The sequence below is a fragment of the Tricharina praecox genome (genome assembly GCF_024521635.1).
Source record: "Tricharina praecox strain CBS 144465 chromosome Unknown BZA05scaffold_6, whole genome shotgun sequence".
Taxonomy (NCBI): domain Eukaryota; kingdom Fungi; phylum Ascomycota; class Pezizomycetes; order Pezizales; family Pyronemataceae; genus Tricharina; species Tricharina praecox.
Window position 1 is genome coordinate 13,254 of NW_026250408.1, and position 13,515 is coordinate 26,768.

Consider the following 13,515-nt stretch of genomic DNA (forward strand, 5'->3'; position numbering starts at 1 on the left):
TTATCTGATACCAATAAGGTGCGTCCACGGGCACTTCGGTGAACAAAATGAACGTGGTAGGGAATCCTTGAGTGCCGGCGGGATGTCCTTGCTCGGGCGTCCATGCGTCTTGACACGCTGGTGGTTTCAGGAAATGTGGTCGGATTTTAGCTACCTTGCTGATCACTTCAATCAGCGGCCACGACTCAGCTTCGGTAAGCCATACAGGCCTCGGGGTCGATTCTCCTCTCCATCTGACTTCGAATTCGCAAGTTTGGTCACTACCAATCCGATGGTCAATGATTTCAGCAACCAAAGTTCGTGCATGCGCAGCAACCTCCTTTGGATCGTCAGCGAGAGCAACAGAGAGGTATTCCCTGATACGGCCGCAATCCTGTGTGACCAGCATCTTAGCCGGCTCCCACGTCTTCATTGTCCCATATTTAGTCCATTGGCAACGGTATTGAAGCGTATCACCAGCTCCGCGGTGGCGGGTGACCGAGTGTAGCTTCTCAAACACGCTGGGGTCCATTTCCTCTGTCCCATCGTCGGCTGCGTCGGAGGAATTCGACTGACTTTCCGGTTCGTCAGGCAGATCGTCGGCTTCGTCAGAGGAATGCGACGGACTTTGCGGTTTGTTAGGCAGATCTTCTTTATCATGATACCGGTCAAGGAGCGATGCGTAAAGAGGTGCGATAATCTCTCGAGGCTCCCATGTATTCTCTGTAAGTGGATATCCCTTCCAATTGGTGAGATACAAGACTGTATTTCCCTGGGATCTGTAGCCAAAGATGGCTTTGACTTTATCGAGATTAATTCCAGGAGAATCCGGAGGGTACCTTTTAAGCTTCTTTCTCCAGCTGTAGGCGTTGATGAGTGATATCGCGGCGCCAAGGTTATCTTCAGGCTCCCAGGTATCGTCATCATAGCCGTAGCCTTGCCACTGGATCAAATACTCAGTCTTACCATCTTTTCGACGTCGGTCGTCAAGAATCTCGTCGACGTAGTATTGCTCAGCATCCTCTTTGGCGGGGTTGTTTTTCTGCCTCTTGTGGAAAGCATCGAGGACTTTTTTTGCCTTTTTGATAACGTCGTACTCTTCCCAGCTATTGTCCTCATCGGAGTAGCCCTTCCACTTGCAAAGATACTCCTTGATTCCCTCTGTGACTGGATAGTCTAGAATATTTTCCACACGATAAACTTCTTCCGCTTTGGCTTTGAAGAACCCATTCAGAATTGGCTCTACGTTGGCTGATTGAGGTATGAGAAGCTGCTCGTAATCATTTTCTGAAGTAGTCGGCCGCGGCACGTCATCGAACTGGCTCCCGGCCTCGCTGCCGCTCCGTGATGATGGTAGCGGCGGTTGATATGGAACGTCCTCGTAGGTCTTTATGGGAGGCAACGGTGTGATAGCCATCTCGGTGTGCTTCTGAAGATTCTTGAGCGTGGTTAGGTACATCCACCGCTGGTAAGCGGTTGTCTGAGGTTTGGTCCGTCTTCTGCGAGTCGATTCCGTGTTTGAGATACCAAGGGATAGATAAAGCCCCGGTGTTACAACAAAGCAGACGAAAGAAATTCCAAGGAGTGTGTTTAGGTATTCGGTCATCGGCGAAGGGTCTGGTGATGCTCTGCTAGCTTTATCGTTGTAGGCTATAGAAAAACACCTGCGTTCTTCCGGAAGCCTCGGCTGGTTTTCTCGGCCTGCCGAGTCTAGAAAGATGAATGTTAGTTATTTATTTGAACGTTGATTTGTGCCTAGCTCTACATAACTATGCACAGCTTTATCATGGGTAGTGTCGTTCGTGTTTTGTCCATCTTGAAACGTGGTTGGTTGGACGATCAACATGATTCTCCTGCAAAGCCACCCTGCCCTGTCAAACTAATGTAGCTCTTCCCTGAACAATGTTGTGTGCTTGCTGTTTTGCGCTGTCTGAGCTGTCAACCTGTCAGAGATAGCGATAACATCAATAAAATCCCATCATTCTTCCGTGACGCCTTCAGGGTAGAACCGGCTGTATCTGCAATATTGAGAAAGAGGGGTTCTAGCCTGCCGGGCAAAACTAGTGTTTTGAAAACCAGTCGTCCTCCGGCTTGCCCGGAGCCCTACAGTCCGTGATATTCCGGGGCCGACAAATTCGGTCTTGTCCGGGGCATAACCTCGGACGGATAGGACGGACGATTCCCAGGCCTGGCACTAACAATCATTCATGATTATTAACCTGGTCAGTAGACGACGTCGCCCTTCCTGTTGCGTGCGCCGAAAGTGTTGGGCGCACCGACGGAAAGAATTTGAGATTAATATGGAGAAACTTATCGTTCAAAGGTTCCTTGTTTTTTGACACAGCTGTGTGGTGTTTCCGCTGTACATACCGTATCTGCAGACAAGAATTTCGAAACGGTCTGATGTGTGTTGCTCACGGGCGAAGGTATGACCAGAAATCCCAAGGTCGAAACAGAAGAGGGGTTATTAGTCAGCCCCCAATTCCATCATTATGACGTCACTCTTACGAAACCGTGCTTGAATGGCGAACATCACCCAATTCCTCTCCATGCGAAGTCGCCGCCACTTCACATCGACACTCGGTAATGAATCGACTCCTTCTCAGTCTCACGCAGCATCACCGTACAAACCTCTCCCACGCCTTCACCACAATCTCGCGAACCAATATGCCTACCTACACCGGCTCCTGCTACTGCAAAGAGATAACCTACACGGTCACTCTCGACAGTGCCGATGCTGGGCGGACCTCAATATGCCACTGTTCCAACTGTCGTGTCCGTCCGCATCCCCGAACTTTCGCCGCTCATAGCTAACTGGTATCTAGAAATGGTTCGGCACGCCATTCGGTATCACGACCAAAATCCCGAATTCGTCGCTCAACATCACCGGCGGCAAGCCGGTGGTACACATGAGCGATAACGGATCGGGTACTAGTCTGCACAGGGAGTTTTGCGGGACGTGCGGGAGTGGTATTCTGGAGTTTGGGGGGAACGCTGGGGATAATACCTATATCACCTACGGAACATTCGATGAGCAAGGACTGGAAGAACTAGGACCCAAAGGGGAGTTTTATTGCAAGTATCGGAGGTCGTGGATGCCGGAGATTCCAGGTGAGCGCGGGAAAACCGATTACGATGCGAATTGCATGCTGACGTAATTATTACGCAGGAACTTTTCAGAAGAAGGAGATCAAGGAGTAGAATTATGCGGATCAGGGAGACAGGGTGAATCTCGGAAGTAGAAAGACTAAAATTTTATGTGAACGACGAATGATGTGTCGCAGTTTTCCAGATGCTGGATTGATAACTGGATCATATTCTGAGGAGCGTTGGCTCCCTTCTCAAACTGAGTGGACTTTGATTTCCACAAATGTTGCTCTAATGTGAAAACCTACGCCAACTGTTCCTAGATTTACTTTTGCTTCATTTAATGAGGCCGGTGTGGTTAGGAGCATCACAGGCGCATCCCAAAGTACCACTGCAATTCCTTGAACGCACAAACCTTATCAATAACTAGCTACATCTTCGCTTTCTCACCTGTCACGCGGACAATCAAACGATTCCTCATACTGTTTGAGCTCGGGGAAGGATGGTGGAATTATCACTCGCCGCCGTGAATATAGCCGCGTCGAGACGCGCTTCGCACTAGCACCGAAAGTTAATCACTAATGCGTGTAACCATCGATTACACGCGCCAACGACCGACGGCACTCCAGATGATCTCTCCAGGACTCTGACTTTCGTTCTGTTGCCCCACTCCCTCCGATGAGTATGGTTTCAAGGAAGTGATTTTGGGCAATTGTTTGTTCTTCGAGCACTAACCTTGGTACCTGAGTCCCTTCATCCAAACAGTCGCGAAGACTCCGTGTGGAGAAATGATTGCAGATGGTACCTATTTTTGAAAATCGACGATCTACAAAATTATGTACGTGCGCGGCGATTGAGACAGGCAATTTTTATGCGTATCGAGCTGCTAGAATCCAATCCCACCGGCGCATGATCATGTGTTTGCAGGTGACTGGTAACAGTGAAAACTGGGACGAGCCACCGAGATGAAGATTCCGCTATCGTAGAGTTAATTGTGGTAGTTAGGGCCAATAGATCACATCTTCTGCGCCCAAACTTTTTAATGTTGTGTGCAAAAGGTGAGAATACTGGCGTAACATAGCAAAACAATGCACAAAACACAACGTACGAACCGCAGCAACTTTCACTCCTCACAACTCTCCCTCACGTGCCGTTTGTCGCAGCACGCCGTCACTTCTTCTAGTGGAAGAAGACGGACGTCCTTCTTCTGGAGGCCGCGTGGCTCTCTCTTCCTCCTCACCCTCCCCCTTTCCCCCCGCGCTACGGGGCAAAGTCCCTATATCCCACGTGCTGATTGGAAGTCCCTCTGTGGCTAATATTAGCCTTCCGATCCGTGTGGATCTTCGCGAAAGGTAGGCCCCGCCAGAATGGGAACACAAAGATCCAGCCTGGGCGCGAAGCGATCGGCAGTCCGGGTGGAATGTTGGTGAGCTCCTTGGTGGCGACGCAAACTTGCACCATGGTGCAATCGGTGTACCGGTCGAGCTCGATCGGCAGGGAGAATCACTCCCCATAGCGGCTGCGCAGAGGACGCGTCGTTGGTCTGGTCTCTGGATTCCTGTTTTGCCTCTTCAGGGTTTTCGGATCAGGTTGCAGAACTCGCCTTCAAACGGTTAGCATGTGAGTGAAAGAGTAATTATATTATGGAGACATACAACGCGGGGTAATGGTCCTGTCAGTGGGTCACCGGTGGTACGGCACCGAAATGATGTGCGTGGTGCCCCCAGTCCTGAGAAGCTGGGTGAGTGGTTGATCATCGGTTCGAAGACTTAGAGAAAATACCATCGGGAACACCATGATCTTGTGCTGCTTCGCGTGCTCGGGTTGCTTGTCGGGATGGCTGCGAAGCGCTGCCACCCGGTAGGCCGAGACAACGCGGGATACCGCAGTCACGCAGTGTTGTGCGAGAGATAGAGAAGATAGTAGTAGCAGGGGATCGTTGTGGATGTCATCGCGTAAAGGTGTAGCATAGGTTTGATGATCGGAAAGTAATCGGTAACCACGGCGAAGTAGAAACGGTTCGGATTGGTGAAGTAAGAGTTTGCCGCTCCTTGGAAGAAAGCACCCACAGAGGAAAAGCGAACATCGTAGGGTTGATCGTCTATCTGGATGATGGTAGTGATTATGATGAGAAGACGCCGAAAAGGAAAAAGAAGAAGAAAATGAAAAAGACGAATCATAAGATGAGAGCAGGGGGGAGAAAAAGCAGACCTCTAAGACAGCAAAGGCGATCGCGCGACCCACCACCGCGGGTGCTGGCTCCTTCCGCCGAAATCCCGGTCTTTACAACTCGGGGCAACAAAAAAAGGACCCTTGAAAGGAAGAGTAGCAAAAAATGAAAGCCCCCTAACCCTCGCAGCATCTGTGTGTGCACGAGGACCGCACTTCTTTCCCGCGCGCGGTTATCGGCACTTGAACCCAGGCCAGCGGCACCAGCCCGAGAACCAGCTCCCTACCCACTACGCCAGGACGCTTTCTGATAGTACTATGTCTTCTGCCGGGAAATACGAAGACTATGCGCAGTCCGAGCGAGGTGACAACCGCTCGTTCAGCTGACCGCAGGGACCCATCGCGCACGTTACGCGCATGCAATGTCATTCCCCACTACCAAACCTAGGAACATCTCCAGGCTTTGTTGTGTCCGCGCCCATCTCCCAACGGACCGTCTCTAAAACACGCACTCGCCCGTGATGGTTCGAATTTGTGACCACGGCGTAGCCGAGGATATTGTTCATCTCAGACTCTCAGTCACGACTCGGACGTTCATCTTTCCGCCAGTATCTTTCCCATCGGTCTGCCACAAGTGAGAAGGAAGGGAAATCCTGGGTTTGGTTCTTTAGATTATGAATGATTGTTGATGGGTGCGAGACATCGCGAGCTTTATTACTTGACCGCAGGCACCGTACAAAATGTCGTCCACAGCTGACCCTCATCTGGCGACAAACCAAATATTATCATGTGATGGGCAACATCTATCCTGTAGTGGCAGTCTAGAAACAGGCCCCGCCGAAGTCGATCAAATATTAAACAATAACGACGGATAAGCTGGGATTTTAACATAATTGATGTCACCGTCGTTGCGGACACTACTTCTTGTTTATTACTAAGCTATCGATGGGACAAAAATATGTTGCTGCAGAGCAGGCATAAGATACTTGTCATTGCAGATGGATAGGCTGCGGAAGAATATGATCGGATCTAACGCCGAGGAGCAGAATAGCTACCACAATATGTCGTATATCTGATCACTCGCGTAAGGACTGACAGACTGTGCACATATCTGTATGAGCCCAAAGGTACATGAGCTGCCGGAGGAACATGGCCAATTCCTGCGGAGTGAGTACACTGCTGTGCACTGAGCAGAGCATTACCTTCTCCCAGTCCAGGTCTCCAAGACGTCGCACACTGTCCATACGCACAGTGTGAGTCGGACGGAACTCATATTCACAGTATGGGACTGTGAGTAGGTCCTAGGATTGTGTCCAAAGCCCCGGGCCGGAATAAAAATAGAGTCCCTACCGCACCGAGTCCTTCTTCCGTACTTTTTTCCCTTCCTTTGCATCTTGCATACCCGATATTCCAGCCTTCCTTGGATTTCTTGGGCTCTTCCATACCCGATGTCATACCATTCGACACCATCCATTATGGCTAGCCAACGGCGCAAAACCCTCGAAGACCTTGTCTTCCAGCTGGAATTCCTTGTCAGCCACCAAACTGTCGGACGTGAAGATGAAATTGCGGAACTCAACGCCACTATCGACCGACGCCTCGATATGACGTACAATGCTGTGAAGCGAGTGGTTGCCGAGCAGCACTTGGTTAGTGTGGTCAGCACGGTGTACCACGTCATGATCCAGCGACTTCAGTACCAGGGAGAAGAGCCGGTGGTCAAGCCCGACCGGGATCCCGGAAGGATTATCACAAGCAGGCTGGGGAATTATGCGAGGATTGGTTTGAACAGTAGGGAAATGATGGAGGAGTGGGCGGAGGATGTAAGTGACCTGCCCTGGCTCGACCCGGATAACGATACTGGCAGCTGACACATGGCAGTGGTACAGGATCGTCAAACCTGAGGTCGAGATGGCAGTCGATGTTTCCGATGAGGACATACTAGTTGTCCTCTTTGCGGCGGTAAATCCGACCAAAAGGATTCTCGCTGGTGGCTTTGAGGTTCTCTTCGGACTGAAGCCAGAAGATTGGGGAGCGGCGACGACATCCCAGATGGATAAGCGACTCAATCCGAGTGTGCTTAAGTCAGACACCCTTGCAGGGGAAGAATGGACTGATCGCAAAGATCCGAGTGTCTCTGCGTTGGTTCATACTCTACCTATGAAGCAGTCGACCGGTCTTTCACGCAAAATTACAGTCGACTTTGTGATGCTCCTTCGAAGAAACGACTGTGGCGGTCGCGACACAAATTCCCGCTCGGAATCCTCGGTCTCCAGCACAGGGACCATTCAACCGACAAGACAGTCAACACAGAATCACGATATTGTGACCATCACGAAACACCACGCGTTTCCTGGCGGTATCGCGACTCGCTCTGGTAACGTCTCGCTAGAGCCAGCGAAGGTCACCAACACATCCGAGTCACATATGTCTGTCTTTGAAGACTCTCCTCAGCTCTCTTCGCCACTTCCTCCACGTCTTACTGCTGCGACGGTAACCAAGGATATCACCGGGAATGACCGTCATCAGGCAGTGATGCAGACGCAGCGAAAGACTTTCCCGGTTGAACAGATCCACCACGGTTACCTGTCTCCTCCGATGAAGGACGTCTTAGGCCGGTCGCCTCGTACTCCCCGGGGACTCGTGCAGTCATCCGAGAAGAAGGTTCCCAGAATCGTTACTGCGATCGAAGATCGTTTGAGCAAGGCAGTTTCGGGTGTGCAGCGGAACAGAACAATGGATGAGCAGGCGATATTAGAGAAGCCGATCACTCCTCAATCTATCAATGCCAGCCCTCAACCTTCGCAATCGGCATCCGACGAAACGCCGATGGAGTCCAAGGTCGACGAGATGAAGACGGCGGTCCCGGAAGAGAAGAACGGGCGTGCTGGCGTCCCCGGGCTGCAACTGAGTAGTCCCGATCATGAACCCTCGAAGTTCAATTCCAAGATGCCGGGACCAGCAATGGAGCGATTACCGTACGAGAGGCGTTTCGTTAGGTCATCTCTCGACCACTCGTCCGGCACTACCGGAACCCACCAGCTGCTGGTTCGCAACAGATATCGTGGAACAAGCGCTCAGGGTGAGAATCGTGCGTCGGTCACTCGGATTGCCGGTGGATCTTCCATCAAGACCTCTGCTGATGCACGGCCAACATCTGTTTCCAGGCTTCCGACAGCCACGTTCCGCACAATCACCCTTCCGACTGTGGACAGCGCACCCGAGATCGACAAGAAGCTTGCCGATCTCTCTCTGAAGCCCCATCGTCAGACGTGGAACCCCGGCTATCAAGATCGTCAAATGCGGGAGCCTATGCCACTTCGTCAGCAGATGCAAATGAGAATGCAAAAAAATAACCCGACCGGCGGTTCCAATACTGAGTATATTCCCCAGAGCAAAAAGCCCGCATACGATGTTATGCAACGCGGATCCAGTGCCGCCATCGGTATTCGAGACATCAGTACTGGCAGACTTTCACGGTTCAACGATGCAACTCGTGCCTCTGTTACGGTCAATGCAACCATCGGGAGTTCCATGCCTCACTCGTCCAGCATTAACCGGGATCACGCCCGCACGTCAAAGCCGTCGACGACCGGGATTGCCGGTGCAAACCCTCGCGCCATGGAAGAACGTCTTCGGTTGAGGGCATCCGGTCCTTCCAGCTCTAAGGTGACTGCCCAGGACGATGCTGCAAAGCGGACGGCGATCAAGCAGTGGGAAGCTCGTCGGCCTGTTAACGCTGGTCGTGCTGCCCCGGATGCGCCTTTACCCAGTTCAGGTTCGCAGCAGCAGGAAACTGCGTTGAATGCGGAAAAACCAAAGGCGCTTCGTCAGAAGATCGAGAGCTGGAATGAGAGCGGAAGCACTGCTTCTTCAGTGGCTGCTGGAGCTCCTGCTTCTTCCATCAGGCGTGAGACAGTTCTTTCTGAAAACGGGGCACGTAAGCGAGGTCAAAGCTCTCGCACGTCGGGCATCATCTCCTTAGATACCAACCGCCGCATGACATCTACAACCATGCAAAACCGTGACCTCGATTCCGATTCGAGAAGATCCATTGCGGCAGCCAGTAATGTACCCCTTTATGCCGCACCTGTGCAGACTGACAGTACCGCCAGCCCCGGCCACACCAAGGTTTCTCACATGCGCCAGGAGAGCTCCTCCAGCATTGGGAGTGTTCTTCCGAAAGATCGTGACCTCCGACGTGAGGCTATCGAAGGTCAGTATTCACTCCCCCTTGGGTGGCGACAATAACTAATATTGCGTAGAACTTGAGAAGAAGGCGAACACGACCGCTCGCGTGACGTGGGGCTGGCTAGGTAAGCTGGGAGACTCCCTGAAGGGCTCGTCGGGATCCCAGGGGGAAGAGGCGCATGTGCCGAAGAGTCGTCATCGTCACGGAGGAGAGCTTCCTAAGAGTTCTGTCAACACGATACCGCGTGAGAGAAAGTAGATAGAATAGAAAGCTGCGGAACGGTACGAAATGACACCTTTCCGTAGCGGTGTCGTTGAGGGTCAGAATAATAGAGGTTGTCCGTGATTATATTCCTTTCGTTCCACTCCCTTCTCGAGTACTAGTTCCTCTGCGCAAACACGTGAAGACTCTTATCCTACCAAGCTCGACTGTGTCGAAGCGTTTCTTCTGCATGGCGGAGGCCAGTAGCTTGGATCCTCGGTGTCTATGAGATCGATGGGGAGTAAGTGTTTGTTTCTCCGGCTACCTCAGTAGGTTTGATGATGTCATTCGGCATAGACGGTATGCTCGCGTCCGTCACGGAGAAGATCGAATGGTCCAAAACTTTCATCGTTTGATGTGAGACTGCGCTTTCCGACGCTGGAGGAATGGGTGTCACAGAAACTTCTGGGTGGTGAGCGTAACGTCCGTTCGGTAAAGCTAGCTGCAGTGCCGCAGATGGTAGCCTGGTCGTATGGTTGCATCATCAACCTGGACGGCCCGGCTTGCTCTGGGAGAGGGTCAGTGAATGTGAAGAGGTGCACACTTAGGGGGACGGACAGCCAGAACTATACGGGATGTCGTCACTGAAATTGCTGGTATGGCGTTGGTGATCGAGAAGTCATGATTGTTATGCCGAGCAAACGCCGTTTCAGGGGGATGCGCGAGTTGAAGGCGGAAGAGTCAACATCCCTGGAGACGCAGAGCTGGTTTCGACTTTTTTCCGACTGTATTCGACTGTTTTCGACTGGTTGCGATCATCCATGCAAATTTGTCTTTACACACACCGAAGATTGTTGTTTCTCGTTTGATCGTTCAATTCATCGACCAATGGTTGGTTATCGCAAGGAATACGCTGACCAGTGGAAGTCAAACCGAGTGACGCGTCATATCTCACCCCGGCAGAGTACGCACGGTCAGTAAAATAACATCAAAGTCCCGGTGGCCAAGACGTGGGTATCACACCGACGATCAATTCTAGCAGTTCTGCTTCGGGAAAAAGCTGAAGGCTATATTTGCAAATATCGCGGCCACCGTCATGATTCATCCAATTCCATCCTGCCGAACACAGAAAAACTATTACATAGTAGGCGTTTTGTTGAGAAAAGTAAAAATCATCATTCCTCCTCCCCCTTGCCAACTCTGTCTACCAAGTTTTCGGCGGCTATGCGGTACTTCGCTCGCCATACCTATCACCACCCGCCCACCTTTCCATCATTGGCATTTGGTGAGCTCAGCGGCAACCCCCCCACTCTAGGGCCCGCTTTCTGCCTCAGCGCCTCACGCGCAGCAGCGAGACGCGCGGCGGCCTCTCGTTTTGCGGCTTCAGCCAGACCTGGTGGCGGCCGGAGGACGTCGGTTGATGGTTTCGCGCGTTTTCGTCTATTTTCTGATTGTGTTTCTTCAACGGTGGATGCGGGTGGCGGCCGTGTCGGTGGCGGTGTCTGCCGAACCCTCGGAGTCTCCGCTGCTCTCCCCCTTGGCATGTATGGTGCCGATGTCGACCAGCCGGTTGATGTTGATATCGCCGTCTGCGGGGGAGGCAAAGCCTTGTGAACGCACAAACGTTAGCGAATGTTAATTTGGTTTTGAAGGCAAAACTCACCGCATCTCCCATAGGCCTGGGATATCCTAATGGCTGGGGTGTACCCACGTAGCCATTGGGCGTATTGGTGTTTTTGTGGAGCTTAGGTTTACAGCCTTCCGGTGTTTCGAAGTTCTCCGGACGGAGATGGTGTTGGATACAAATATGGTCTTCTTGAAGGCGGAACTCACTGCCTTCAGGAAGGGTATCAGTGGGCTTACGCTCATCACGTAGGATGATGTTCATGTGTAGGTATGGCCCCGGTTGGACATGACGCCACCAAGCGGCCGCTACCGTGGGATGCCAGTTGGGCCATCGAATCGGTATGGTTGGATGCATTTCATGAATATGATTGATGAACTATTCTTACGGTCAGTAGTTATTATTCGTACTCTCTGAGGGGAGCATACCTCTTCCCAGTCGTTGTACAGTCTGGGAAGTGGTGGCGGGACGGCAAATTTGCGGTACCTTTGCACCTTTGGCCCACAATTATGTTTACCCTCGACAAATTCCCACGGACACTGTACCCATCCACGGTACGCCTCTGCGTGTTTGAACCATGTCTGCAAATCAGTAAACACTGCATTGCAAGCTCCACAGTGCACCCTCTGTCCGCCATAATCTTTGGGCTCATGGTCGCCTCTCCCGCCGAAAAGATGGATGTCGACGATCAGGGTGGGATCCAGATCAAGCCCCATGCCTCGCGCTGGGGGGCTCCATTTTGCGCTATTGTACCAGTTGTGATATATGGAGCGTACGCGGGGGTCCGCACGCTTTACATGCCAGACTTCCTGGTTGCCAACATTCGCTGGTAGTTCGTCCTTACTGCTCTCGTCGCCGATATTCACCTTGTTCTGAGTAGTAGCCGCCAATGTTGCAAGTCTTCTCTGTTCCAACCGCGCATTTTCTCTCTGCAATTCTTCCCTGTTGACGAGTATCCCCGGCCACCGCGGGTGGTACGTATAAACTCTTAAACGGGCCAGCCACTCTGAAGGGTTAGCCGCGACTATCGGCAAGCGATGTATGGCTTACTTACCTTTGAGCCATCGCCCGATTTCGTCTGTATATGTGCGACCTCTCTCACGCTGGACGTCAACTATGTCCGTCGGTCAGCAAATGATCATCTGGGATACATCGGTGGTCGTTGCATACAGAGCAAGCCCGTCAACCAGTTACCCTGGTGTCCGAACGTTTCTAGGAAGTCAATGGGGAATCGATCGAAAAGAATTTTCATCAGATCCGTCTCCGTGATTCCGGTAAATGTCGCGATGTCAATAAGGGCATTGCGTCTAGAAAAGTCGTTGGGATCCCCACGACGTTTGTAATCCTTGGAGGCTTGTGCGTAGCTGGGGATATTTGGTGGTTCCTGAGTCGATTGTGTCTCAGATGACGACTTGGTCGACGCTGGATTGGGGTGCTTCGGAGTCGAGGTTCGTGACGCCAGCCGGGTGTCCATAGTAGATGCTGAGCTTGCACCAGTCGATCCAAGACCGTCATCCGTGGGAATTTGGATCCCATACTGCGGCCAAAACTTGGGTGCATCGCGTATCACTGGCGCTTCGCGGAAAATCCAGCCGAAGTCCTTTTGACTATACAATTCCTCGGCGCTTAGAGCCGGAGTTTCCAAGCTTGAGGATACCGGCTGTGGTGGTATTTCTCGGGGAGATGTGCTGGTAGTAGATGGTGGAGATGTCGCTTGCGGAGTTTTGGTTTTTTTTCGGCGGGGATCGGCCGTCCGTTTCGGGGTTTCTAGAGAGCTACTCTGTAAATTGTATGTCAGCTTTGGTCGGATTTATCATGAGCCCTCAGAAAGTCATAGTCAGATGATGCAGGTATATCCTCGACTTATTTTCTCTTACCATTTGTATCGCTTGGTGGCTTCTAGCGCGTCGCCTGGATGAAGTTTGGTACGCTCGTTAGGTCCTTCGGGATAAGGTCGTCCGAGGTTTGGTACTCAACACCCGGTTTTTATATCTTCACTTCTCGAGGAAGCAGGGATGGCCATAGGAGGACGCAGGGATTATATAAGAAAATCCCACCAAGATGAACATCTTGATTGTAGTAGGATTTTATTGTCTTCATCTTGATTGATTGCCATGTGCGTTCTGGAAGTATCGCCAAGTTGAGGTGGTTTTGCAGGCTGATTTTCAAGTTGAACGATAGAAATTTCTGCGTGAATTTTGTTATCGGTGGGTATGCTGTGGCCTGGTGGTAGTTGTGAGATAAAGTCGGTGCAATCCAGAAG

The 13,515-nt window shown here is 51.6% G+C and overlaps 4 protein-coding genes across 4 annotated transcripts; 2 read left to right on the forward strand and 2 right to left on the reverse strand.

The window, feature by feature from the left end:
• On the reverse strand, nucleotides 1-1,396 carry BZA05DRAFT_465730 (uncharacterized protein; the record flags this gene model as incomplete). Its single annotated transcript, XM_051487773.1, has 4 exons — nucleotides 1-117; nucleotides 155-605; nucleotides 819-915; nucleotides 946-1,396. 4 exons carry the CDS (start codon nucleotides 1,394-1,396, stop codon nucleotides 1-3), a joined length of 1,116 nt encoding a protein of 371 aa, XP_051341443.1.
• A 1,099-nt stretch (nucleotides 1,397-2,495) lies between these two features.
• BZA05DRAFT_390687 (Mss4-like protein) lies at nucleotides 2,496-3,473 on the forward strand. Its single transcript, XM_051482912.1, has 3 exons — nucleotides 2,496-2,754; nucleotides 2,805-3,090; nucleotides 3,149-3,473. Exons 1-3 carry the CDS (start codon nucleotides 2,566-2,568, stop codon nucleotides 3,178-3,180), a joined length of 507 nt encoding a protein of 168 aa, XP_051341444.1. The 5' UTR covers nucleotides 2,496-2,565; the 3' UTR covers nucleotides 3,181-3,473.
• Nucleotides 3,474-6,710: 3,237 nt separating this feature from the next.
• Nucleotides 6,711-9,685, forward strand: BZA05DRAFT_442801 (uncharacterized protein; the record flags this gene model as incomplete). Its single annotated transcript, XM_051486789.1, has 3 exons — nucleotides 6,711-7,058; nucleotides 7,117-9,451; nucleotides 9,501-9,685. 3 exons carry the CDS (start codon nucleotides 6,711-6,713, stop codon nucleotides 9,683-9,685), a joined length of 2,868 nt encoding a protein of 955 aa, XP_051341445.1.
• A 1,404-nt stretch (nucleotides 9,686-11,089) lies between these two features.
• BZA05DRAFT_442802 (uncharacterized protein) lies at nucleotides 11,090-12,726 on the reverse strand (the record flags this gene model as incomplete). The annotated part of the gene is made up of 5 exons (XM_051486790.1): nucleotides 11,090-11,235; nucleotides 11,336-11,630; nucleotides 11,681-12,258; nucleotides 12,307-12,366; nucleotides 12,423-12,726. The coding sequence occupies 5 exons, from the start codon at nucleotides 12,724-12,726 to the stop codon at nucleotides 11,090-11,092; spliced, it is 1,383 nt and encodes a 460-aa protein (XP_051341446.1).
• Between the last annotated feature and the right edge of the window lie 789 nt (nucleotides 12,727-13,515).

Coding starts and splice junctions, on each gene's coding strand:
- BZA05DRAFT_390687 (XM_051482912.1), top strand. CDS start 2,566: ATGAATCGACTCCTTCTCAGTCTCACGCAGCATCACCGTACAAACCTC. Junction 2,755..2,804: donor GCCACTGTTCCAACTGTCGT/GTCCGTCCGCAT, acceptor ACTGGTATCTAG/AAATGGTTCGGCACGCCATT. Junction 3,091..3,148: donor GTGGATGCCGGAGATTCCAG/GTGAGCGCGGGA, acceptor ATTATTACGCAG/GAACTTTTCAGAAGAAGGAG.